General features: G+C 44.6%; 3 protein-coding genes and 1 long non-coding RNA gene across 9 annotated transcripts; 2 read left to right on the forward strand and 2 right to left on the reverse strand.

Moving 5' to 3' along the window:
* Positions 1-166: 166 nt before the first annotated feature.
* hao1 (hydroxyacid oxidase (glycolate oxidase) 1) lies at positions 167-2,923 on the forward strand. 5 transcript variants are annotated; one of them, XM_045723298.1, is made up of 9 exons: positions 167-477; positions 1,043-1,194; positions 1,296-1,396; positions 1,487-1,641; positions 1,750-1,925; positions 2,011-2,129; positions 2,209-2,367; positions 2,462-2,531; positions 2,664-2,923. In XM_045723298.1, exons 1-9 carry the CDS (start codon positions 311-313, stop codon positions 2,729-2,731), a joined length of 1,167 nt encoding a protein of 388 aa, XP_045579254.1. In that variant the 5' UTR covers positions 167-310; the 3' UTR covers positions 2,732-2,923. The 5 variants fall into 5 exon arrangements, with proteins under 5 accessions (XP_045579254.1, XP_045579255.1, XP_045579253.1 ...); XM_045723299.1 differs by having other exon boundaries at positions 173-477; positions 1,061-1,194; XM_045723297.1 differs by having other exon boundaries at positions 175-477; positions 1,022-1,194.
* Positions 2,924-3,260: 337 nt separating this feature from the next.
* On the reverse strand, positions 3,261-4,303 carry LOC106610948 (uncharacterized). The gene is made up of 2 exons (XR_001330028.2): positions 3,715-4,303; positions 3,261-3,598 (listed from the first exon to the last, which is right to left on the reverse strand). It is a non-coding gene; the product is annotated as an uncharacterized lncRNA (long non-coding RNA).
* A 554-nt stretch (positions 4,304-4,857) lies between these two features.
* Positions 4,858-9,206, reverse strand: LOC123744608 (cardiolipin synthase (CMP-forming)). Its single transcript, XM_074112247.1, is given in 7 exon segments — positions 4,858-5,916; positions 6,040-6,177; positions 6,441-6,477; positions 6,479-6,545; positions 6,548-6,728; positions 6,730-6,825; positions 6,828-9,206. Coding segments are annotated over 7 exon segments (768 nt in total). The 5' UTR covers positions 6,885-9,206; the 3' UTR covers positions 4,858-5,724.
* A 3,228-nt stretch (positions 9,207-12,434) lies between these two features.
* LOC106610947 (beta-soluble NSF attachment protein) lies at positions 12,435-17,924 on the forward strand. Of its 2 annotated transcripts, XM_014210652.2 has the most exons (10): positions 12,435-12,674; positions 14,338-14,420; positions 14,503-14,619; positions 15,036-15,082; positions 15,292-15,369; positions 15,453-15,508; positions 15,798-15,882; positions 16,103-16,207; positions 16,352-16,420; positions 16,547-17,924. In XM_014210652.2, the coding sequence occupies exons 1-10, from the start codon at positions 12,577-12,579 to the stop codon at positions 16,697-16,699; spliced, it is 891 nt and encodes a 296-aa protein (XP_014066127.1). In that variant the 5' UTR covers positions 12,435-12,576; the 3' UTR covers positions 16,700-17,924. The 2 variants fall into 2 exon arrangements, with proteins under 2 accessions (XP_014066127.1, XP_014066128.1); XM_014210653.2 differs by lacking the exons at positions 12,435-12,674; positions 14,338-14,420; positions 15,036-15,082 and having other exon boundaries at positions 14,512-14,619.
* The last annotated feature ends 6,468 nt before the right edge of the window (positions 17,925-24,392 follow it).

Genomic DNA, 24,392 nt, shown 5'->3' on the forward strand with positions numbered 1-24,392 from the left:
GTTATCATATATAAGGGTTGTGGGGTGAAGGGTCAGGGTTGCTTAAATTAGAGTGTGTGTGTGTGTGTGTGTGTGTGTGTGTGTGTGTGTGTGGTGTGTGTGTGTGGGAGGGAGTGGCAAGCAGCGCTGTGTAAACTTGGCGTTAATGATTGCTGGTGGTCAGATGATCAGAGAGGAGAGACTTGGGGGTGTCTGTGACAGCAGTCAGAGAGGACTATGTGTGTGTGGATCAGGTAGTGTTAGAGTTAGTCAGCCTGTATGTGTTATTGCGTGTGTGGATCAAAGTGTGTTAAAGTGTGCATTTGTCTGTATGTGTGTTAGTCTGTGTGTGTGTGTAGTCATGTCTGAGAAGTTAGTGTGTGTGGCTGACTATGAGTCTATGGCCAAGAGAGTTCTACCAAAAGCTGTGTTTGACTACTACTGCTCTGGAGCCGACCAGCAAGAGACCTTGGCAGATAACACTGCTGCGTTCTCCAGGTAACTAGCACACACACTTGCCTATGCGGAGTCTCCAGAAAACGCTAACATCCGGTTTTCAGGGATACAGTATTTTCAACCTAACTTCCGTTTCCCCTGAAAAACAGAAGTGGGAACTTTTTACGCCTGCTACGTTAGGTTACACAGACACACAGTGCTGTTTTCTCCAGGCAACATGAACACGCACGTTCTGTCCTGTAACAACTATTGCAATGTGGAGAATCAAACCTAGTTGTAACATTGCAACCAGACAACAAGGCTTCATTCAACACTAGTGTAGAATACTGCTGCTCACTGCATCACACACACCGTTTACTTAAGATCTGCACAGATTATGTTCTCCATCATCATCATCTCATAGAATATGTTAGTGAGGTGAGTTAGAAGTGTTTTTGGGGTGTTTCAGTGCTGTTCAATGTTTTTTTTCGGCTGTTTTAGGCAGACAATATCCTAGAAACCACCACAGTAGTTTAATAATTGACTCACCACCTCACTTCAACTCAAAGTCCTGTTCAACGTCTGACACAGCACTGGTTTACACCAGATCACTTCTCTGTGTGTATAGGTGGCTTTTGTTCCCTAGGGTACTGAGGGATGTGTCCAGCGTGGATCTGAGTGTTAGTGTGTTAGGTCAGCGAATCAGCATGCCTGTGTGTGTCGGGGCAACCGCAATGCAGAGGATGGCCCACCCTGATGGAGAGACGGCCACCGCCAGAGGTGTGTGTGTACGTACACACACATACACACACACACACACACACGGCTGCTTCCAGCCTCTTGTGTATACTGTATGTGTGTAATAAAGCTCCATCTCCCAGCAACCAGAGCGGCAGGGACGGGGATGATGCTGAGTTCTTGGGCCACCTCTACCATAGAGGAAGTGAGGTCATCAGCTGGCGACGGCCTGCTCTGGATGCAGGTGGAGTACTGCTACATATAGGTTTTGATTACATCACAGTTAACATCACCGGTCTGGTGAACATCTATGACCTATATATAATCCGTACAGCTGTACATCTATAAGGACCGCGACCTCACTCTGTCATTGGTGCGCCGGGCTGAAGAGGCAGGGTATAAGGCCATCTTTGTTACCGTGGATACGCCCTACCTCGGAAAGAGACGAGATGACGTGCGCAACCGCTTTAAACTTCCCCCTCATCTGAAGTAGGAACCAAAAACACACTCATCACACCATATACACAGACACACACACTTCATCAAATAATATATTGTTTAAGCTTACCTCTTATTTTAGTGTTTGTGTGTGTGTAGGATGACTAACTTTGGTTCGGCAGAGCTGGCGTTCTCCAGTGCTGAGGGTTACGGTGAGGACAGTGGACTGGCTGTGTATGTCGCTCAGGCTATCGACCCTACTCTCTGCTGGGAACACATTGCTTGGCTGAAGAAAAACACACACCTCCCGGTGGTCGTCAAAGGTGTCCTGAGAGGTGACACACAACACACAGTACACGCCACATAAGGCAGGTTTAAGTTTCATGGCAGAGAAGTAGTAACATGTCTATACATCTATGGATCTATATCCACCCTTCTTCCCACCAGCTGAAGATGCGTTAGAAGCACTTATCCACGGTGTAGATGGGATCCTGGTGTCTAACCACGGCGCAAGGCAGCTAGACGGGGTCCCAGCTACGGTGAGGGAGCCCAACACACACACACACACCCTCTTCAGTAATATTTCACTTCTTGTCCTGTGACATATGTTGTGTGTAGCTGGATGTGCTGTCTGAGGTGGTGTCAGCAGTAGCAGGGAGGTGTGAGGTGTACCTTGACGGAGGGGTGAGGAGGGGAACAGACGTCCTGAAGGCCTTAGCTCTGGGGGCTACCGCTGTCTTCCTCGGACGGCCTGTACTCTGGGGGCTCGCCTGCCAGGTACCACTGTGTGTGTGTGCAGATAATGCAAGGACCATATGTGGTTGTTTGACCTACTGCTAAATAACTAAAATGTCAAAACGTGTGTTTGTAGGGGGAGCAGGGCGTCAGTGATGTTCTGGAGCTCATGAGAGATGAGCTACACCTGGCGATGGCCCTGGCAGGTAACCATGGATAATTAACCTACTCTGACCATTTCCTCCTCACATTGCCTTTCCTCATCTACTAATTCTCAACCTCTCCTCTCCTTTATCTGAGTTCAGAGGTAAAGGTTGAACCCTGTGTTTTGTCTGCAGGATGTTGTTCGGTGGCAGAGGTTAACAGATCCCTCGTCAGAAGGCCTGAATTCACCTCCAGAATCTGAAGAAGCTGATACACGCAAATTGGGTTTGAAGGCACCAGCCATGTAACACCTGGATAAATAAATGTAATCAATTAGTAAGTCGTAGTAATTCTCACTGCTTTTCGATAGTTTCCAAAGCACTACGAATTGGATGTAAGACTGTCACCACCTGATGGAATTTGAAGCCTCATTAAATCATGTTTCTTTCCAATATTACTGGTGTTGGGATTTTACTAGCCTTCCACATCTCATCTCACTGAAGTCTCGGTTTACGAGATTAGGGTTTGACTAACTCACCAAACTAACGGCAAAATATCAAGTCAATCTGACAAAACAGCTGAAGTGACTTCAGTAGACCAGCAGGTGTCACTAACAGCTTTGACACGTAAACCTTTTTGGTACAATTGGTTGTAATGTTGGAAAGCTTTGTTTCCGCATTACACACAGGCTTACATTTCCCGCCACATACACTCTTGCAGAATCCTGATCCTCTTTACAGACCATACTAGCAATCTAAACAAGGAGTTGATTTACACACACGGCGAGAGGCTATCAGAGCAGGTTCATGATTTAATCACATTCATCTGATTAAAAAAAACTGTCAATCTGCCAGGATGATTCCCATGGCAATACAGGGTTAATAAATACACACGTTCACAAGAGTTCATTTTGGAGTTTACACAAGTATGGGTGTGTTCAACTTGAGTCCTCTGGCAGACCGGTGGGTGCAGCAAGCATGTTAAGTTGCAACAGTTACTTGGTGTTGCGGAGTTCATTTGGCGCTGTTGAGTTGCCATGGTTACTTAGTACCGTTGAGCACCGCATGAGTCTTCATGCCGTAGTGACAGTAGCTGTAGCCTGACAGTCGTCATTACCTGTGTGATATACCTGCACACACACACACACACACACACACACACACACAACAGAAACAATGTACCATTAAGATTTCCAGTGAGTAGTCTGCAGAAACAGACTGGCTATGGTGTGTGTTTGTGTATTACCGTAGGGTCTGCAGGAGCGGACTGTCTGAAGTGAAAGACGGATGAGGCCAACGATGCTGCTACCAGGAAGAGCTGGATCGCTGTGTTCACCTGCATGCACGTACACACACAACACATGACTAACCAACTAGACAAATGAATGAGGACTGTTGTTTTACTTGTGTATGACGCATGTGTGTATTTCCCCTTATTTTTCCTTCCTACATTTTCAGTGGCGGCCACGATTTAACTGCATATAGGGAAACACTGGTGTGTGTGAGGTACAGAGACTTTAAGACCTTACTGAGGGTGGTGGGTTTGAGCTGCGCTGTAGCAGGGGTTTAAAAACATACACAGACAGACAGACAGACGTAGTATAAACAGAGCAACGCCACAGATCTAAACACAACAGTACTGGACACACTCCCATCCATCTCCTTCATGTATTCTGACCGATGGACTAGTGTCCGTGACAGGCCTGAACCAGCCCGCTATGTGTGTATGACTTACAGTGAGGGAAAAAAGTATTTGATCCCCTGCTGATTTTGTACGTTTGCCCACTGACAAAGAAATGATCAGTCTATAATTTTAATGGTAGGTTTATATGAACAGTGAGGGACAGAATAACAACAAAAAAAATCCAGAAAACAACCCTTGTTGGCAATCACAGAGGTCAGACGTTTCTTGTAGTTGGCACACATCTCAGGAGGGATTTTGTCCCACTCCTCTTTGCAGATCTTCTCCAAGTCATTAAGGTTTTGAGGCTGATGTTTGGCAACTTGTACCTTCAGCTCCCTCCACAGATTTTCTATGGGATTAAGGTCTGGAGACTGGCTAGGCCACTCCAGGACCTTAAATGTGCTTCTTCTTGAGCCACTCCTTTCTTGCCTTAGCCGTGTGTTTTGGGTCATTGTCATGCTGGAATACCCATCCACGACCCATTTTCAATGCCCTGGCTGATGGGAGGTTCTCACGCAAGATTTGACGGTACATGGCCCCGCCCATTGTCCCGTTGATGCGGTGAAGTTGTCCTGTCCCCTTAGCAGAAAAACACCCCCAAAGAATAATGTTTCAACCTCCATGTTTGACGTTGGGGATGGTGTTCTTGGGGTCATAGGCAGCAGTCCTCCTCCTCCAAACACGGCGAGTTGAGTTGATGCCAATGAGCTCCATTTTGGTCTCATCTGACCACAACACTGTCACCCAGTTGTCCTCTGAATCATTCAGATGTTCATTGGCAAACTTCAGACGGGCATGTATATGTATTCTTGACCAGGGGGACCTTGCGGGCGCTGCAGGATTTCAGTCCTTCACGGCGTAGTGTGTTACCAATTGTTTTCTTGGTGACTATGGTCCCAGCTGCCTTTAGATCATTGACACAGTCCTCCTGACTAGTTCTGGGCTGATTCCTCACCGTTCTTATGATCATCGCAACTCCACGAGATGAGATCTTGCATGGAGCCCCAGGCCGAGGGATATTGACAGTTCTTTTGTGTTTCTTCCATTTGCGAATAATCGCACCAAATGTTGTCACCTTCTCACCAAGCTGCTTGGCGATGGTCTTGTAGCCCATTCCAGCCTTGTGTTGGTCTACAATCTTGTCCCTGACATCCTTGGAGAGCTCTTTGGTCTTGGCCATGGTGGAGAGTTTAGAATCTGATTGATTGATTGCTTCTGTGGACAGGTGTCTTTTATACAGGTAACAAACTGAGATTAGGAGCACTCCCTTTCTCTCCTACCATTAAAATTATAGACTGATAATTTCTTTGTCAGTGGGCAAACGTACAAAATCAGCAGGGGATCAAATACTTTTTTCCCCCTCACTGTACAGGAGGGGGACAATCTTGTATCTGACGTAGGAAACAGCAGCAATCAGATCGACGTCTCTGACAATCACCAACCCTGTCAGGGGAGGTGAGAACACAGACACACACACACACGGTCAGAAGAGCACAAAATGAACAACTAATTAATTGGTTCTCTCCCTCTATGGCGATTGTGTGGACATTGATTGGGATTATTAGCACTGATTTAGTTGAATATTGCAGCAAGGAAGGACTTACATTTCAACACACACACACACACAAACGGACCTGGGATGAGCTGAGCGTAGGGGAGACTGATGTAGAAAACGCTGATGAGGATCTTATCAGCTAATGGTTCGAGAGCGCTGCCTAACGCAGATTTCCTACTGGCCCAGTTGCTGGCTATATAACCACCCAGCTACAGAGACAACACACAGGGTTACCAGAGGGTGCAGTGTGTGTATAGTGGTGGTGGTGTATGGTTATTGTTTTAATTTAAAATCAAAGTATTTGCAAAGTGTGTGCAGGCAGGCGTGCATACCTCATCAGTAAATCCAGCCAAAGTGAACAGTCCCAGAGAGAGGTGAAAATGTTGCTCAGTGATCAGGACTCCCAGGACCGGAGCCAGCGCGATTCAACATACACACAGCAGGTTGGGGATGGTCCACGGATTTTCATACTGGAACACACACACACAAAATTTAGAGAACATGTTTAGCAACAGTCAGTGCAAGACTGTGCATTGTTGATCTGACTAGAGAATGTGTGGTTCTGTCTGTCTTAATTCAGGCCATGACAGTAAAGTGACAGCATGGGAAACCAGCCCTAAAAGTAGAATCTAATATGGCATAATTTTGCTTTCATCAGGGCAACTTCTTTCACAGACAACAATGAATCTGCCAAAGACTACCACTTGTCTTACCACATACCCACAAGACCTACCAATTATTTAAACTTGAACAGCCCCCGGCCAGGATCGGGTGGTTTCCCTCAGGTCCTCTCCAGGTGTGCTGTTGGCCGGTCTTCCATTACAAATACCTCTCCAGACCTCACCGGGCACAACCTCAGCCGAGAGTCCTTCGGATATAATCTAAAGCCGTTTTCGTTACCCTGCATCCTCTCCAGCGATAGTATCGGTTGACGCTGGCCGGTAACCTCTGGGGTCGACAGGATTGGGATATTCGTGTCCTGTGGGGTGTGCATCTGGGCGACAGAGAGTATTCTGTTTTTTTAGTCTTTGCAGCCTCTTCAGCTCTGCCCTCACACACACACCTGTCTGCTGCCGCCATGACGCAGTTGACCAACACACACTTCTCATCGCATTACATTAACTAGGTGCCCTCGCGCGCGCACAAAGTTATTTTTACAAACCGACAAGAAAAACATTCAAAACCGCGAACAAGACGCGACTTAAACTAACCTCATCTACTCCTCTTTACACATATCCTGCTGTTTAACACCTCGCCAGTTCATATTTTTCCCCGTTTACTTCTTATCCAGCCAGCAACTCCAGCCGATAAATCCATGTTTTCAGCCGTATTCCGAGAGTTTTACGTCGTGTTGGTGGATGTCACTTTAAAATAACACTAAGCTCGCTGTGATAGTTTGGGTAATTATAAATCCGAGTATGCAGGACGTGTAACCAACTAGCTTGATGGTTCAGAATTTCATCTTGTACCCTGCCTCCTTTTCTGTGCAAATGTTAACTATTTCACTCCTGCTCACTCAGCGAGATCCTTGACCAAAATACATTTGCGCCACAGCTGAACAAACATCGCCTCTGCGCAGCTGTAAAGAGTCCATTAGGAGCTACTTTATTTTACTAAAATGTTCGTAATATTTGTAGCTGATTTATTTTACCACACACAGCCTCGAGTATACAGGTAAATTAATGTCATAAGTGTACAAGCGTGTAAAATGAGTTGCGCCTGTCTAATCAGTTTTGTACTTGCAAAAAATATTTGCAAACATGTAACTTTTGACAAATGCAACAACACTAGCAAGCAGGTGATGTGTGAATAAATACAACACTTGCAAACATGTAACGTGAGAAAATCCAAATAATATTTTGCAACTGGTGAATCAAAACTACATTTGCTTGTGTCGAACCTGTGCCAAAAAGTTTTGTAAAAATGTGTACTTGTAAGAGTACTTCTTGCTTGCAGAGAAGCTATCTTAATTATATAGCTAGATGTCAATATCGAACCAATGCAATGATACATTTTATTGGCATGCTGATTTTCCTGAAAATGTCTGATACAGCTATTTGTTGTTCTAGTGCAATGTACATGACATTTGACAGCCACGTCATTAAGTCATGTACCTGCAGACCAGCGAGGAGGAGAAATATGATCACACTATCATGATCAACACAATAGATCAGTTGTTGTATTACTTGTGAGGCACAGCTAAGTGAACATACATTTAAATCATTTGCTTTTTATTTTACTGGACTGATGGTGCCTGCATCTGATGGTCAGTCTCAGCAGAGGGAGAGAGCAGCAGACTGAGGGTCCGTCTCTCAACATCCCTCTGCTCTCCCTTTCCTCCACTGACCAAAAAGGGGCACAGTCTTCCAGCTGATTGTGAAACTCGAGTCGCACGGCATTATTTCTGCCTCATGCACAAATTAATTTTGTTACTCCTATGACCAGAGAAAGTGAAATATTCCTCAATATAAAAAAAGACCCAAGCCTATCAATACACTTTCTTACTCATTACTGCTGCACTGCTTGTTGTAGCGTTGAGTGGAAATGGGAAGAACGCGCATTTTATGGGTTATAAGTGTTGACAGTGCTGAGTAAGAACTCACTCATAAAAACAGCAGCTCTTTGCTGTATTCGTTGACAGCCTCTCTCTAGTCATGGGTTTTGAAATCTCAGTATCAATTTTGCCGCAGCTTTCTTTTATGCCTGCAACGTTACTGCAGACTCGGTCATCTGAGCAATCTGATTGGCCAGCGGTAGCATAGTGCACTTGATTTCCTCTCCAGGCCCACCAGGAAGGCAGAGTTTGTACCTTCAGACACATGAAATTGCAACAGTTTGTCTACCTGGCGCGCAGGCCAGCTGAATTGGCTGCACCTACCATCAACAGACACCAATAAAATAAAATAGGAACACAAGGCTTTATCGTTGGGTTTTTTACAGATATGTTTGGCGATTCACCGGTTGACCACTGCTCTACAGGAATGACGGAGTCCATCCAAATCATCTTGGCTCCTGGACTCGCATTTCAAGTCTGAGTTGAAACGATGACATATCAATGGACCAAGACCAGCTCAGTTAATCCCTACCATTGTGACAATGAGTCGTCATAATGCTGCATCAAAAGTACATTATCCTAGGGGTGCTAGCAGACAAAAAGTAAGTAACTTATGTCCCCGAATACCTGTTTGATCCTACAGCTATTGTATGCCGTAATCATGAGCCTATGAACCAGTTACACTGTTAGCACTAAGGCGGTTTGCCCTAGCAGGAAGACGACTTTGTACAGCTCACCCTGCACTATCAAGTTTACTTCTGATAAGCTTCCCAGTAAAACATTCAAAACAATCAAGCAACCCAGAAAAGTGCTAAAAACAGCCCATATTAACATAAGCAGCCTGAGAAACAAGGTCCATGAAGTCAATAACTTGCTTGTAACAGATGACATTCATATTCTGACTATCTCTGAAACTCACTTAGATAATACAGTTGAAGTCAGAAGTTTACATACAGTTAGGTTGGAGCCATTAAAACTCGTTTTTCAACCACTCCACAAATTTCTTGTTAACAAACTATAGTTTTGGCAAGTCGGTTAGGACATCTACTTTGTGCATGACAAGTAATTTTTCCAACAATTGTTTACAGTTATTTCACTGTATCACAATTCCAGTGGGTCAGAAGTTTACATACACTAAGTTGACTGTGCCTTTAAACAGCTTGGAAAATTCCAGAAAATGATGTCATGGCTTTAGAAGCTTCTGATAGGCTAATTGACATCAATTGAGTCAATTGGGGGTGTACCTGTGGATGTATTTCAAGGCCTATCTTCAAACTCAATGCCTCTTTGCTTGACATCATGAGAAAATGAAAAGAAATCAGCCAAGACCTCAGAAGAAGAAAAAAAAAAAAGTTGACCTCCACAAGTCTGGTTCATCCTTGGGAGCATTTTCCAAATGCCTGAAGGTACCACGTTCATCTGTACAAACAATAGTACGCAAGTATTAACACCATGGGACCACGCAGCTGTCATACCGCTCAGGAAGGAGACACGTTCTGTCTCCTAGAGATTAATGTACTTTGGTGCGAAAAGTGCAAATCAAGCCCAGAACAACAGCAAAGGACCTTGTGAAGATGCTGGAGGAAACAGGTACAAATATATCTATATCCACAGTTAAACCAGTCTTATATCGTCATAACCTGAAAGGCTGCTCAGCAAGGAAGAAACCACTGCTCCAAAACCGTATTAAAAAAGCCTGACTACGGTTTGCAACTGCACATGGGGACAAAGATCGTACTTTTTGAGAAATATCCTCTGGTCTGATGAAACAAAAATATTAATGTTTGGCCATAATGACCATCGTTATGTTTGGAGGAAAAAGGGGGAGGCTTGCAAGCCGAAGAACACCATCCCAACCGTGAAGTACGGGGGTGGCAGCATCATGTTGTGGGGGTGCTTTGCTGCAGGAGGGACTGGTGCACTTCACAAAATAGATGGCATCACGAGGGAGGAAAAGTATGTGGATATATTGAAGCAACATCTCAAGACATCAGTCAGGAAGTTAAAGATTGTCCATTTGGAAGACCCATTTGCGACCAATGACCCCAAGCATACTTCCAAAGTTGTGGCAAAATGGCTTAAGGACAACAAAGTCAAGGTATTAGAGTGGCCATCACAAAGCCCTGACCTCAATCCTATAGAAAACTTGTGGGCAGAACTGAAAAAGCGTGTGTGAGCAAGGAGGCCTACAAACCTGACTCAGTTACACCAACTGTCAGGAGGAATGGGCCAAAATTCACCCAACTTATTGTGGAAAGCAACCCGAAACACTTGACACAAGTTAAACAATTTAAAGGCAATGCTACCAAATACTAATTGGGTGTATGTAAACTTCTGACCCACTGGGAATGAGATGAAAGAAATAAAAGCTCATAAATCACTCTACTATTATTCTGACATTTCACATTCTTAAAATAAAGTGGTGATCCTAACTGACAGGACATTTTTACTAGGATTAAATGTCAGGAATTGTTAAACTGAGTTTAAATGTGTATTTGGCTAAGGTGTATGTAAACTTCTGACTTCAACTGTACCTTTGATAGTGGTAGCAATACATGGTTATTACATTTACTGAAAAGACAGAAATGCCAACGGAGGCAGTGTTGTGGTCTATATAAAGAACCACATTCCAGTAAAGCTTAGAGACAATCTAATGTTAAATACTGTTGAAGTAATATGGCTACAGGTTTATCTACCTCACCTAAAGCCCATTCCTGTGGAAAGCTGCTGTAGACCACCAAGTGCTACATTATCACACACAATGTTCTTTACATCATCAACATATGAATCACTACAAAACGTATTGTATGACCTCTTCTACACTATATTAGGTCCAGCCTTCGGAACTTTGGTTTTCCTAGATATGGCTATTATATTGTGATCACTACATCCTATGGATTTGGATACTGCTTTAAAGCAATTTTGATGATTTCATTCCTGTGCTGTTTAACTACCATGGTAGGTTGACTGACAACCTGAACCAGATTGCAGGCACTGCTTACAGTTAAGTTTTTTCTTGAGTGGGCAGATTGATGAGAGCCAGTCAATATTTAAATCACCCAGAAAACATATTTATCACATACATTATCAAGCATTTCACACATTATCCAGGGCTTTACACCCCCTGCTATAATGTGGATAAAGAGTTACTTGTCTAACAGAACACAGAGGCTGTTATTTAATGGAAGCCTCCAACATAATCCAGGTAGAATAAGGAATTCCCCAGGGTAGCTGTTTAGGCCACTAGTTTTTTTAAATATTTACTGACGACATGCCACGGGCCTTGAGTAAAGCCAGTGTGTCTGTATGTGGATGGCTCAACACTATACACTAGTCAGCTACTACAGCGACTGAAATGACTGCAACACTTAACAAAGAGCTGCAGTTGGTTTCAGAATGGGTAGCAAGGAATAAGTTAGTCCTAAATATTTCCAAAACTAAAAGCATTGTATTTGGGACAAATTATTCACTAAACCCTAAACCTCAACTACATCTCTTAATGAATAATGTGGAAATTGAGCACGTTGAGATGACTAAACTGCTTGGAGTATTGATACAACAAGTCTGTCCATAATAAAGTGCTGCTCTACCTTCTTAACAACACTGTCAACAAGGCAGGTCCGTGCGTTTCCTCTCCAGCAATCAAACTCACAATTTATGCTGAAAAGTTAACGTTACCACTTAGCTAAAATTAGCTACCTCACCTGCTACTAGAAGAACAGCTAACGTTAGCTAGTCATTGGAAGACGAACGTTGCTGCTCACCCGAGTTTCTTGTTGGGGAAGCGAACGTGACTTCTCTGAAGACAACCTTTAAAGATTAATCGATATTCTTTGGTTACGCTGCTTTAATAATGAGCTATGTTGAAAATGTAATAGCTAGCAAACAATAGTAGTTAAAACGACAGTTTCTGAAGATGGCTGTGTTTATGTTTTCAACTTTGGAGCCATTTTGACGCAACTTCCGCATCGCTTCGCTGCAGGATTTTTCAGAAGAACCACTCAAGTCTCAAATGCATAAAACATACTTTGCAGAGTTTTGTTTTCAGTCTTGTATGAAACGCTATATAGTGCACTTGTTATGGTAGAAAAAAATATATAAATGCAGTATGATTCTTACAAATAAGTCGTGCTGGAGTCAAACTTGTTGAAATTTTATCCAGATCGATAGGTGGCGGTAATGCACCAAGAGGGAATCAATAGATAAAGTCATACGACCGAGGAGGACTCTCATCAGCACCATCTCTCGGAATCCATTCCCAGCTGAATATTTGTTTTTACCTTGTCGACGACACACACACACAGCCCAAACAGCGATGGATACCTCCGGAAAAGAGAAGGAGGCCATGCAGCTGATGGCCGAAGCAGACAAGAAGGTCAAATCCTCCGGCTCGTTCTTGGGAGGGATGTTCGGGTGAGATGAGATGCCCTGGTTCTCATGTATCCTACCGAGTCAGTACACGAGCGCAGATTCACTACTGCTGCATCACGGCAAGGGGATGTGTCTATTTTTCTTGACATTAGACACAACACATCGCGAGTGTATTGGTTAGCTGTATGATGGTTAGGCCTATATTAATGTAAATGTAAATAAGTATAATTTTGCAGTAGTGAGGGGGAGGATGACGGTCCTGTTTGTCGCAGTCAGGCCTCAGGGAAAATATGTTCTGTGCTCAGGTCATCTGACAACAGAAACCATTTGACCACCGGGGTTGTTGCTTCTTTTGTTTTACCCCCAATTGGTACTTACGGTCTTGTCCTATCGCAGCAACTCCCTTACGGACTCGGGAGAGGAGAAGGTCGAGAGCCATGCGTCCTCCGAAACACGACCCGCCAAGCCGCACTGCTTCTTCACACACTGCTCGCTTAACCCGGAAGCCAGCCGCACCAATGTGTGGGAGGAAACACTGTACACCTGGCGACCATGTCAGCGTGCGTGCGCGGGACAGGGACGTCCCGGTCGGCTTTATGGGACTCCTGGTTGCTGCGACACAGCCCGGTATCGAACCCGGATCTGTAACGAACCGCTGCGCCACCCGGCCCGGGTTGTTGCTCATTACCGACAACAGTAGGGTGCTTATTGGTAGTGGGCCATGATATATTCTGCAGAACGGACATGGCTCTCTGACATGTAGAGTAGGCCAGCTCTATTCATGAGATATTCAATTATACTGAACAAAAATATAAATGCAACATGTAAAGTCTTAGTCCCATTTTTCATAAAAGATCACAGAAATGTTCTATATCCACAGAAAGCGTATTTCTCTCAAATGTTGTGTACAAATTAGTTTACATCCCTGTTAGTGAGCATTTCATTTCTCATTTCCCAAGATAATCCATCCACCTGACCAGTGTGGCATGTGAAGAAGCTGATTAAACAGCATGATCATTAAACCGGTGCACCTTGTGCTGGGGACAATAAAAAGCCACTCTAAAATGTGCAGTTTTGTCACACAAAACAATGCCACCTATGTCCCAAGTTTTAAGGGAGTGTGCAATTGGCATACTGACTGCAGGAATGCCCATAAGAGCTGTTGCCAGAGAATGTAATGTTAATGTCTCTACCATAAGCCGCCTCCAACGTCATTTTAGAGAATTTGGCAGTACATCCAACCGGCCTCACAACCGCAGACAATGTGTAACCACACCAGTCCAGGACCTCCACATACGGCTTCTTCACCTGCAGGATCATCTGAGGAGGGGAAGGGGGGTGCTGAGGAGTATTTCTGTCTCTAATAAAGCTCTTTTGTGGGGAAAAACTCATTCTGATTGGCTGGGCCTGGCTCCCCAGTGGGTGGACCTGGCACCCAAGTGGGTGGGCCTATGCCCTATCCATGGATTAGGACCTAATGAATTTATTTCAATTGACTGATTTTCTTCTATGAAGTGTAACTCAGTAAAATCTTTGAAATTGTTGAGTGTTGCATTTATAGTTTTGTTCAGTATAGATTTTCTTCAGTAGACAACATTCAGTTTGCATCCTCCTGAATGAGACCCACTAGACAAAAACACATTTTCTGATGGTGTCCAGGTCTTGAACTCGTATACCTGTGTTGTTAAATATGTGTGTATTTCAGGGGAAGTCACCACAAAGTAGAAGATGCATGTGAGATGTACGCCAGAGCAGCCAACATGTTCAAGATGGTCAAGAACTGGACCGGTGGGTCTCACACACACACACACACACACACACTACATATGTTCCATAGATATGATCATTATGTGTTTGTGTGTGTGTGTAGCTGCTGGTAATGCGTTCTGCCAGGGGGCCCGGCTTCACATGCAGCTGCAGAATAAACTGGACTCAGCCACCAGCTTCGTCGACGCAGGAAATGCTTACAAGAAGGCTGATCCTCAGGGTAGGAACACACTCCAATACATACTAGACTATTTATTTATTTTACCTTTATTTAACTAGGCAAGTCAGTTAAGAACAAATTCTTATTTTCAATGACAGCCTAGGAACAGTGGGTTAACTGCCTTGTTCAGGGGCAGAACAACAGATTTTTACCTTGTCAGCTCGGGGATTTGATCTTGCAACCTTACGGTTAACTAGTCCAGCGCTCTAACCACTAGCTGCCGTCCCAGAGGGCAAAGCCTCCCTAATAGAAGCCCCTACTAGTAGGTACTATATGTTTCTGTCTGTGTTCTTTCTCTTTCACTCTCTCTGGTAGGAAAACCTAACCTCTCTTACTCCCTGCTCTCTCTATCTCTCTGCCCCCCTTTCTTTTTCTCTCTCCCCTTTCACTCCTCCCTCTCCCCATCTCTCCTGAAGAGGCTATCAACTGTATAAATGCAGCCATCGATATTTACACTGACATGGTAAGCCTGGTCCAACCCTTGAGCCCTGACCTCTAATTCCTAACCTGTGACCGCTAACCATACCACTGTCATCTTATTAACCTGCTTCACCCATTTCTATGTGCAATAGTGTGCAATAGCCATCATTGGCTGATTCCACCTGATATGAAGGCTGATACAGTGTATATTCTAATGATTATGTATCAGTGTTGTCCACATGTGTATTACAGGGTAGGTTTACTATCGCAGCCAAACATCACATCACCATCGCAGAGGTGTACGAGTCTGAGCTGGTGGACATAGAGAAGGTACAGAACACACACACACACACACTCACTCACATCTAACTCCTTATGAACAATACTTTACGTGTGTGTCTCCTGTTGCCCAGGCAATTGCCCACTATGAGCAGGCAGCCGATTATTATAAAGGGGAGGAGTCCAACAGGTGAGTATCCAGTGTTCTGTAGTATAAATGAATACTATACTATTCAGTTATGCTACACTCTACTACTACTATACTGTACTCAAATGCTTTTGTATTATACTACTCTAGTACTATTTATCACAGAGATTAGGGTTCAGTGGGAGTCGTCATAAGGGGTTCCCCAGAGCTCTATACTAGGACCTATGCTGTTCCTTATGTTTCTCTCTCTCTCTCTCTCTCTCTCTCTCTCTCTCTCTCTCTCTCTCTCTCTCTCTCTCTCTCTCTCTCTCTCTCTCTCTCTCTCTCTCAGTTCTGCTAACAAGTGTCTGCTGAAGGTGGGCCACTACAGCGCTCAGCTGGAGCAGTATCCGAAAGCTATTGAGATCTACGAGCAGGTGTGTATGTGTGTTTGTGTCTGCTTTGCATGTATTTTAAAGCCCTGAAATGTGATCAGCTCTCTCTGAGTGATGTAATGGTGTGTGTGTGTGTGTGTGTGTGTGTGTGTGTGTGTGTGTGTGTGTGTGTGTGTGTGTGTGTGTGTGTGTGTGTGTGTGTGTGTGTGTGTGTGTGTGTGTGTGTGTGTGTGTGTGTGTGTGTGTGTGTGTGTGTGGTCAGGTGGCCACCAATACTATGGACAACCCCCTGCTGAAGTATAATGCCAAAGAGTACTTCTTTAAAGCCTCCCTCTGTCACTTCATTGTGGACGAACTCAACGCAAAGGTATTATTATCATTATTAATGGTAGTAGTTGTCTGTTTTAAAACAAGACACACAGAGTAGACATATATTATTCAGATATTCCAACTGAACCGAGAGAGTACCTGTCAATTATTAGTGATTACAAGTGTGTGTGTGTTTTTACAGCTGGCCATAGAGAAGTATGAGGAGATGTTTCCTGCTTTTGCAGACTCCAGAGAGTGCAAGCTGCTGAAGGTAGACATGATGAGCGCCTTTGTGTGTGTGTGTGTGTTAACGGACTTCACGTTGCTTGTTTAACAGCATAGCTTCCTTCTTCACAAGCCCACACCCATCTCCCTCCCCCTCTCTGTCTCTCTGTAGAAGTTGCTGGATGCCCATGAGGAGCAGAACTGTGAGGCGTTTACTGAAGCTGTTAAAGAGTTTGACTCCATCTCTCGTCTGGACCAATGGCTCACCACCATGCTGCTCCGTATCAAGAAGACCATCCAGGGAGATGCTGGAGATCTCAAATAAAGAGAAAAGAGGGGTGGGTTGGGGGGGAGGGATACAGAAGGGAGGGATAGAGAAAGATCTAGGTAGGGAGAGAGGATGGAGAGATGAAAGAGATGGAGGTGAGATATAGGGTTAGGTCAGTGGGGTGAAGGGAGACAGGTCTATGTGTTTGATGTGTTCAGTGTAAAGAACTCCATGACTCTGTAGTTCATCATGTCTTACCATATCTCCCCTCAGACTCGCACACTGTCAAAAACCTTAGCTGTTTCAACTTTACAAGTAGGAGTTACCCAGGAGTTGAAAAAAAAGTGGGGTACTCTTACACTCATGTTTTTAAGGTGAATCAGTACACTTTTTTTTTTACAGTGTATGACACACTTAACCTTCCTAACGTCTCCACTGAATATCTTCCCTTGATTGGACCCTGTACAGGTTCATGTTTTAAAGTGTAGGGCTATACAGATAGTGTATGTAAAGTGTATGTAAAGGTCGTGTGTGTGTGTGTGTGTGTGTGTGTGTGTGTGTGTGTGTGTGTGTGCGTCCAATGTATCACATTGAAGCCAATATATCTGTGCCAATGCTTGTTGTAGTTGTGTGTGTGTGTGTGTGTATGTTTGTGTGTGTACGCATGTGTGTGAGAGAGAGAAACCAAAGGGAATGAACACTTGTTCTGTGGGACTGTATCATGGTCATATAACGGTGTGTTAATAATTCTTGTCAAAACGGAGTCCTCTGTTATAAAAGTGTTTCTATTGATTATTCTCCTATGAAAATATGTATATATGTTTGAACCCTTTACTTTCCTCTCCTCTTGCCCCTCCCTCATATCACAACACTCCTCCCTACACGCTTCTCCCCTAACACCTAGACAATCCTCCTAGCCCCTTCACACTTCCACTAGCCTCTACACACTTCCCTTAACCCCTGGACCCTTATGCACTACCCCATAGACACGTTCCCTAGCCCGCTAGACGCTAATGATCTGGAAGAAATTGGATAGGTATAAGCACACATTCAATTCTCTCAGATCTACACAGGTGTTAGGAGTCAGAGGTTAGGGCAAGTGTCTGTGTTGTAGTGTGTTGCTGTGTTGTGCTTTTGTGCTGTGTGTGTATTCCTCTCAGCATGTTGCCATGGTAATGATGTGTGTGTTCAGTGTTATTGTCAAACTATAGGTTATCTCAATGTATCGCTATGTTCATTATCACGTGCATAATGTACAAAAAATTAAACTTCAACAAACTTGCATTTGCTGCCGTGTGTGTGAGAAAGAGATAGAGAGATGGATCTATGTAAGGGATCATCAACGAGGAACTATGCATTCAATGGAAAATGATGAACAACGTGGATGGTGTGTTCCACGACACGCTAGCAGAGTAGCCTATATAAACGAGCTGGTGTGCAAGATCGGTGGATTAAAATATATAAAGGTATTTATTATTTATTTTCGGAAAACTAGAAGAAGAAGCCAACTATTGAGATGGAAAAGAGATGAAAGGAGGTAAGGGAGCACTATCATGTGTCTTCTCTCCTTGTCTCCAAACTTCAGCCTTTCCCCCTCATCTCCTCTTCTTACTGCATGTGCCACCAAGCTCAACAGAAACAGGACAGTTGATGCTCATGTACAATAGGCCTGTGTTTGTATGTAGGCTGTGCTAACGCCATAATGCAGATCTTGTCTTACTGGTTTCATATAGGGCCTCAACAGTATTCCTGTATTCCAGGTGTTCCATCTATAATATAGGCTAATATTGTAGAATCTGTATGACCTCTCAACAGTGTTTCTGTGTTCTAGGTGCTTCCTGTCTCACGGTAGGTTCTGTGTTCATGCTACTGCTCCCCCCCCCCAACATTATCGAGCTGTGTGATGTGGTTGTCGAGGATGCCTGTGCTTACTTGTTCTTCCCACGTTCCTATGGGAACCCAGAGGCGCTGCTCCGAGCCCGGTGCTGGCGGCTACCAGCAAATGGAGCCCGATGCCTGTTCCGACAGCCGGTGCCGGCCGTGGCACATCGCCATGACAACGGACTGCTCAGAGACCTCAAGCTGAATAACTTTGTCTTCAAGAACAAGGAGAGTTGCGTGTGAGTGTGTGTAGGCATGTTTTTGTGTGTGCATGCATCAATCAAAGTGTTTTCCTTGTTTGTGTGTGTGTATCAGAACCCTGTAGATGCTGGAGAGCTTGGATGATGCAGTCATAATGCAGGAAGGAAACCCCTCCCACTATTGCAGCCCAGGACCTGGGTATGTCTCTGGCCTCTGTGGGTCTGTGCTCCGGCTACAGCTGTCTGGTCTCTAGGAATAATCCTCCATGCGCCGCTATTGGGCTGCTACCCTGTCGGGGCTCGACAAACACGAGGGTGGGGGCCATACTAACCTCGCAGGCTCGCTGTCTGATATGCTCTATTATTATAGTTGTATATATTGTTGATTAACTTTCACCCTAACTTTCACCCTAGTTGAATCAAATAGTTAGTGGACCGGCCACGTTGTGCGCTGGAGATGGAGAGCGGGAGTAGGCGTGACAGTACCCCCTCACAACATGCAGCTCCAGCCGCAGGATGACGCCGGCTATTAGTACGGGCCCGAGGGCGAGGAGCGGGCCGTTCCGGATGGCGGAGATGGGAATCCCAGACGATGTTTGGATCCAGGATGTCAGCCACCGGGACCCAACAGCGTACCCCTCCCAGTCCACCAGATACTGAAGCTGACCCCCATGACCCCCTTTTGACCCCCCCATGACCCCCCCTTTTGGACCCCCTGTGTATGACCTGCCTGCCCCTGGACCCAGCTACCTGCCTCCTCCTGTGTTACTTTGCAATAAACACCTGCTGCGCCCTGCGCTTGAAACCAGTTCTCTGTCTCCCTTCGTGTTCATTACAGACAGGTGATCACAGGCCCACCTCTCTGCCCCAGTGCATCCTGGGTTGGGATGCATCGGACACCGCTGAAGCTGGTGCCCCTCCTTGTCGCAATAGGAACACAGCCCCAGCTGTCTCCGGCGACGCCACTCTGCCACAGAGAGGTGTGTGGCCCCTACCTCCATAGGTTCACACTCTGCCACAGGATGGTCAAAGGAGGAGGGCGAGGAGAGATGGGCGAAATAGAGGGAGCACTGGAGTAGGTAGCCACGGCATTTGGATGGAGTCCCGTCATACTTGTCCGGGAGGGACAGTCTGGGGGATTGCTGGGTAGGCTGGGGGCTGGCTCGCTGAGACGACTCGTGGTAGGAGGCCCTCCGCTAGTTGGAGGTGAAACCTCTCGGCTGGTGTCGAGGCAGTGGAGGACCTCGACCTCATCCATAGCCGCACTTAGTTGCGTCAGCTGATTGTGGTGTTGGCAAAGTAGGTATCCCTACTCACCAACCGTCTGGGAGATTTCTTTATCTTCTGCTGGTTCCATAATTATTGAGGCAGTATTCTGTAACGTATGCGCTTGGAGTCAGGAAGCAGGTGCAAAAGGTGAGTTTAATAAACATGAACAAGCCAAATAATCAAAATGTGAGAAGCGTACTGAATGTGAACAAAACCAATACTGCCTGATGACTGAGGCTACTGAGGACTAAATAAAGGGAAGGTAATCAAGGTGATGATGAAGTCCAGGTGTGCGTAATGATGGGGAGCAGATGTGCGTAATGATGGTGCCTGGACCGGTGGTTAGTAGACCAGCGACGTTGTGCGCTGGAGAGGGGGAGCGGGAGTAGGCGTGACAGACTGCATGAATGTCAACTCAACTCTTGAGTTTCTGTATTGTACCATTTAATGTTTCCTATTGTTACAATCAACATTATAAAAATGCATTCTATTCCATGAGCCACATCAGAATAATATAAATATACAACTGAGTATTTTTTTTGAGATGTTAGATTACATGTAATTCTGTGACTCTATGCCAATGACTGTACAGTATATACTATATACAGTATGAAGCTCTACCATCTGTACAATCATAGATAGAACAATGAGTCAGATATTTAACCAGATGTATAAATGTGAAGCATCGGATTGGCGTTTCCACTCACTACCAAATATTGTGATGAGAGGAAGCCCAGTGGCCGGCAGTGAGAGAAGATGGAGAGAGATAGATTTTGGCCGACATTCTGCAAATTTCGATAAAAAATGTGATCACCATACAGTTTTCTGTTTCCACAACAAGAATCTGTAACAAACCAAGTGGACTACGTTTTCTAGAATGCACACTCACACTTCACAGAGTAGGCGTTCCCTAACAGAAATATGCTAATAAATGCTAGAATGCGCCAATAGGATCTCATTAGCTTGTGCTTGGCTCTGCCCAACTCCTTGCTTGTTCTGCCCTCTATGATTAATTTGGAGGTCAAAGAGAGAGACGGAGGAAGAGGCAGGGGCGGAAATCCCGGGGGGGACGGGGGGGGACACGACCCCCCCATCCTGGGAAAAATATGATTTGTCCCCCCCCAATATATCACTGAAACATAACTATGTAATTTAAATAATATTAATAATACGCAATGAAAGCAATTGTGCTGATTATAGACACTTAATAGCGCGTTTTTAAGTTTCAAAAGATTGCGACCCCCCCGCGCCTTTGCCTCACAATGGTTTGATCCACTGCCAGTTCCTTAGCTTGCTACGTAACTGCCGTGAGGTTCATTCAGTCAATCGCGCACACACACACTAGCTGAATATGCAGAGCTAGCACGCAAATATTGACTATTAAGCTAGCTAGTACCTATTCCATTTATGTGGCGTCGTCAAAGATGGAATCAGCATGCAGATGATGTAAGTTAGTGCTTCAAAGTCCCTGTGATAAGGTTAGCGATAAACTGAAGTCCAAACTGAACAGAACTACACTCTCTTCTACCATTGTCTTAAATATATTTAATGGTCTCGTTGCAAAAGCTAAATTTTCGCAAGGGAACTTTTATTTATTTATTTTATTTCACCTTTATTTAACCCGGGTAGCAAAGATTATAGCAAACACCACTGAAACTGAATTGGTGCTCGCTAGCTTTGCAAATTCAGCTATTGTTGGAAGCCAGCCAATATGAAACAAACGGTTAAAATTACAAAAGGTTGCAGCATATGTTGTGTAAATGGTGAACTCATACAGCTGTCAACTCTTGTCATTTTAATCCGTTTCACATTTGCTAGCTACCTTTTAGATCGAAGCCCATATAGAATGATTGAAGATGATAGAAGCCCATCTCCTACTGTAAATAACCTACACACTGTGTGTGTAGCCAGCCAGCCAGCCAGCCAGGTAGAAAAATGGCGAACATCAGAGTATTTTTCAATACACCAAAACGCATAGTAAGAACCCTCGTAGCCTAATATCTCAGACTAGTTGATAAAATGTTCATAAGAAAGAAATTAAATTCTAATGGAAATGTTTCACAATGATATCATTAGGCAGAGCAGGCAACAGATGGCACACAGACAGAAGAGCTGGGGACAGATAGGCAGGGACAGACTGGCAGAGACAGGGAGTCTCAGGTAAGTTTGTTGAGTCTTTGTTTGGCAACATTATGAAAGGTTCTCAATTTTTTTGACTTGTAAAATAGGAACATAATTGGAAAATGCCATGGATACCCCCACTCTCAACTTAAACTGGTGACTGAACTAAAATTTGTTAAAGGCAATGGTATTGCTGTTGTGATTAGTTGGGTAGTTTTGGGTACTGGTAGTTAGGAGTACGGCAAACACCTTATTTCTTTGGTTCCTCAATATACATTTACCATATTACAATGTAGGCTATGTGTTACAGCACTACTTTTGGTGTCCCCCTCAGGAATTGCTCTTGAGAAAATTTCATGTAATTGTCCCCTCCAAAGTGGATATCAGATTTTCGCCCCTGGGAAGAGGGTGAGCTTGAGTCGGGTAAAAATTGTGAAAAAAGAGAGATGGTTTGTCGAAGAAGAATGTTAGAAAGTAGGAGCAGAGTGAGCCGTACGCCGTAGGTCTGGAGGAGAAATGGAAGTTAATTTATGGAAGGCGATTTATCGGAGGAGGCAGGTTCGGTGAAGTCCTCAGAGCCCGATGCTTGCACCGATGGTCAGGATAAAGATGAGTCTGTGACAGTAGGAGTGACATTTCTGGAGAAAGTGGACCCCTGCCTTTTGGCTGATCCATTTGTGGTTTCAGGGTGGGTGAAAAAGGAGTTTGGTGCTGTGGAATCGGTGAAGGTAACCAGAAGTAGTCTTGTGATTGTTTGCATTTCTGCTGGTCAGAGGGAGCAGGCGCTTTGGGCCAAACCAATTGGGACAAGCATTGTGACTTGTGATTACTGGGGTAACGGTAAATGTGAAAGTGGACCAACTGAAGGGAAAGATTCACGTGTTTGTGACGCTCGTTGTTTGATGCAACGCAGACAGACAGACAGACAGGGTGGCGTGAAGACAAAGTGATGTTAGGATATGTCAGTTATCCTGTACGAGCATATATGCCAAATACATTAAGTTCTTACAGGTGCCAAGCTTATGGGCATCTGGCAGCAGTGTGTAGGAAGGAGGTTCTTAGGTGTGAAAAGTGTGCAGAAGAGCATGAGACAAAGGAAGGTGTAGCAATGGGGAATGAAGTGGTTTCTGCTAATTGTAGGGATGCCCATGGGGCTGAAGATCAGAAATGTCCGGTGTGAGAGAAGCAGGTTGAGGTTACCAGGGTTAGAGTAGAGCAGAGGGTGTCGTATGCTGAGGCAGTGAAGAAAGTTGAGGAAAATGGGTCAAGGGGAGGGATCCTGAGAGGATTTGTGTGAGTACCCAGTTAGCAATGAGCAATCGGGAGGCCGGCGTCCCTCCAGAGCGGTCGCACACACCGTGCAACAGCTTTTTTCCCCCATCGCCTCATTCTCGGGGTGCCTGCGGCCGTGCTCCTGCCGTTCACGTGCCATTTTCCTCACACAGCCCACCCACGACCCGCCCTTCTCCCGACCGGTGACACTACTGCTGCTAGCGGGAGGCAAGAAGACTTTTCAACATAAAGCCAGCGGCATGCCTTCTCCCTATCGCCACTTATTTTTATAAATATTTATAGCTTTTTATTATTCAAGGTACATTGGATGCCATGTTCATTTGGAAAATTACTGTAAAATAGAATGTGTGCAAAATACGGTATATCAGATAACGAGGGCAGTCCTGGTCACCTGGATCCACTAATAACTACAAATCAAATCCAGTCAAATCTAATTTTATTGTCATGTACTTGCAGGCTTCTCACACAGTGCAATGGTGACAAAGGTGTCATAGTAATAAAATAAGTAACATTGTAAATATATGCTAATGAAAATACTAAATCAAGTACAAGAAGCATGCATATAAAACAAAATATGTAAATGAAAATAAGATTTTTAAAAAGCCTATAGGGACATAGTAGGCTATGGAAATGTGTATAGTGAGTGGAATAAGTACAGTGCAGTGACAGCATATAATTATTATATGAAAGTATATACGTAGAGTACAAAACATTAACATTAAGAACACCTTCCTAATATTGAGTTGCAACCTTCAATTCGTCGGGACTCTACAAGGTGTCGAAATGATTCCACAGGGATACTGGCCCATGTTGACGCCAATACTTCCCACACTTAAGTCAAGTTGGCTGGATGTCTTTTGGGTGGTGGACCATTCTTGATGTGTACAGAATATGAATAAATGGTAAGTGTGTGGTGCAGTAGTCAGTCCAGGGTTCAGTTGTTGGATTAGTCTCGTGGCTTGGGGGAAGGGGCTGGCTTTGACACA

This window comes from Salmo salar, chromosome ssa09 (assembly GCF_905237065.1).
Source record: "Salmo salar chromosome ssa09, Ssal_v3.1, whole genome shotgun sequence".
NCBI lineage: Eukaryota > Metazoa > Chordata > Actinopteri > Salmoniformes > Salmonidae > Salmo > Salmo salar.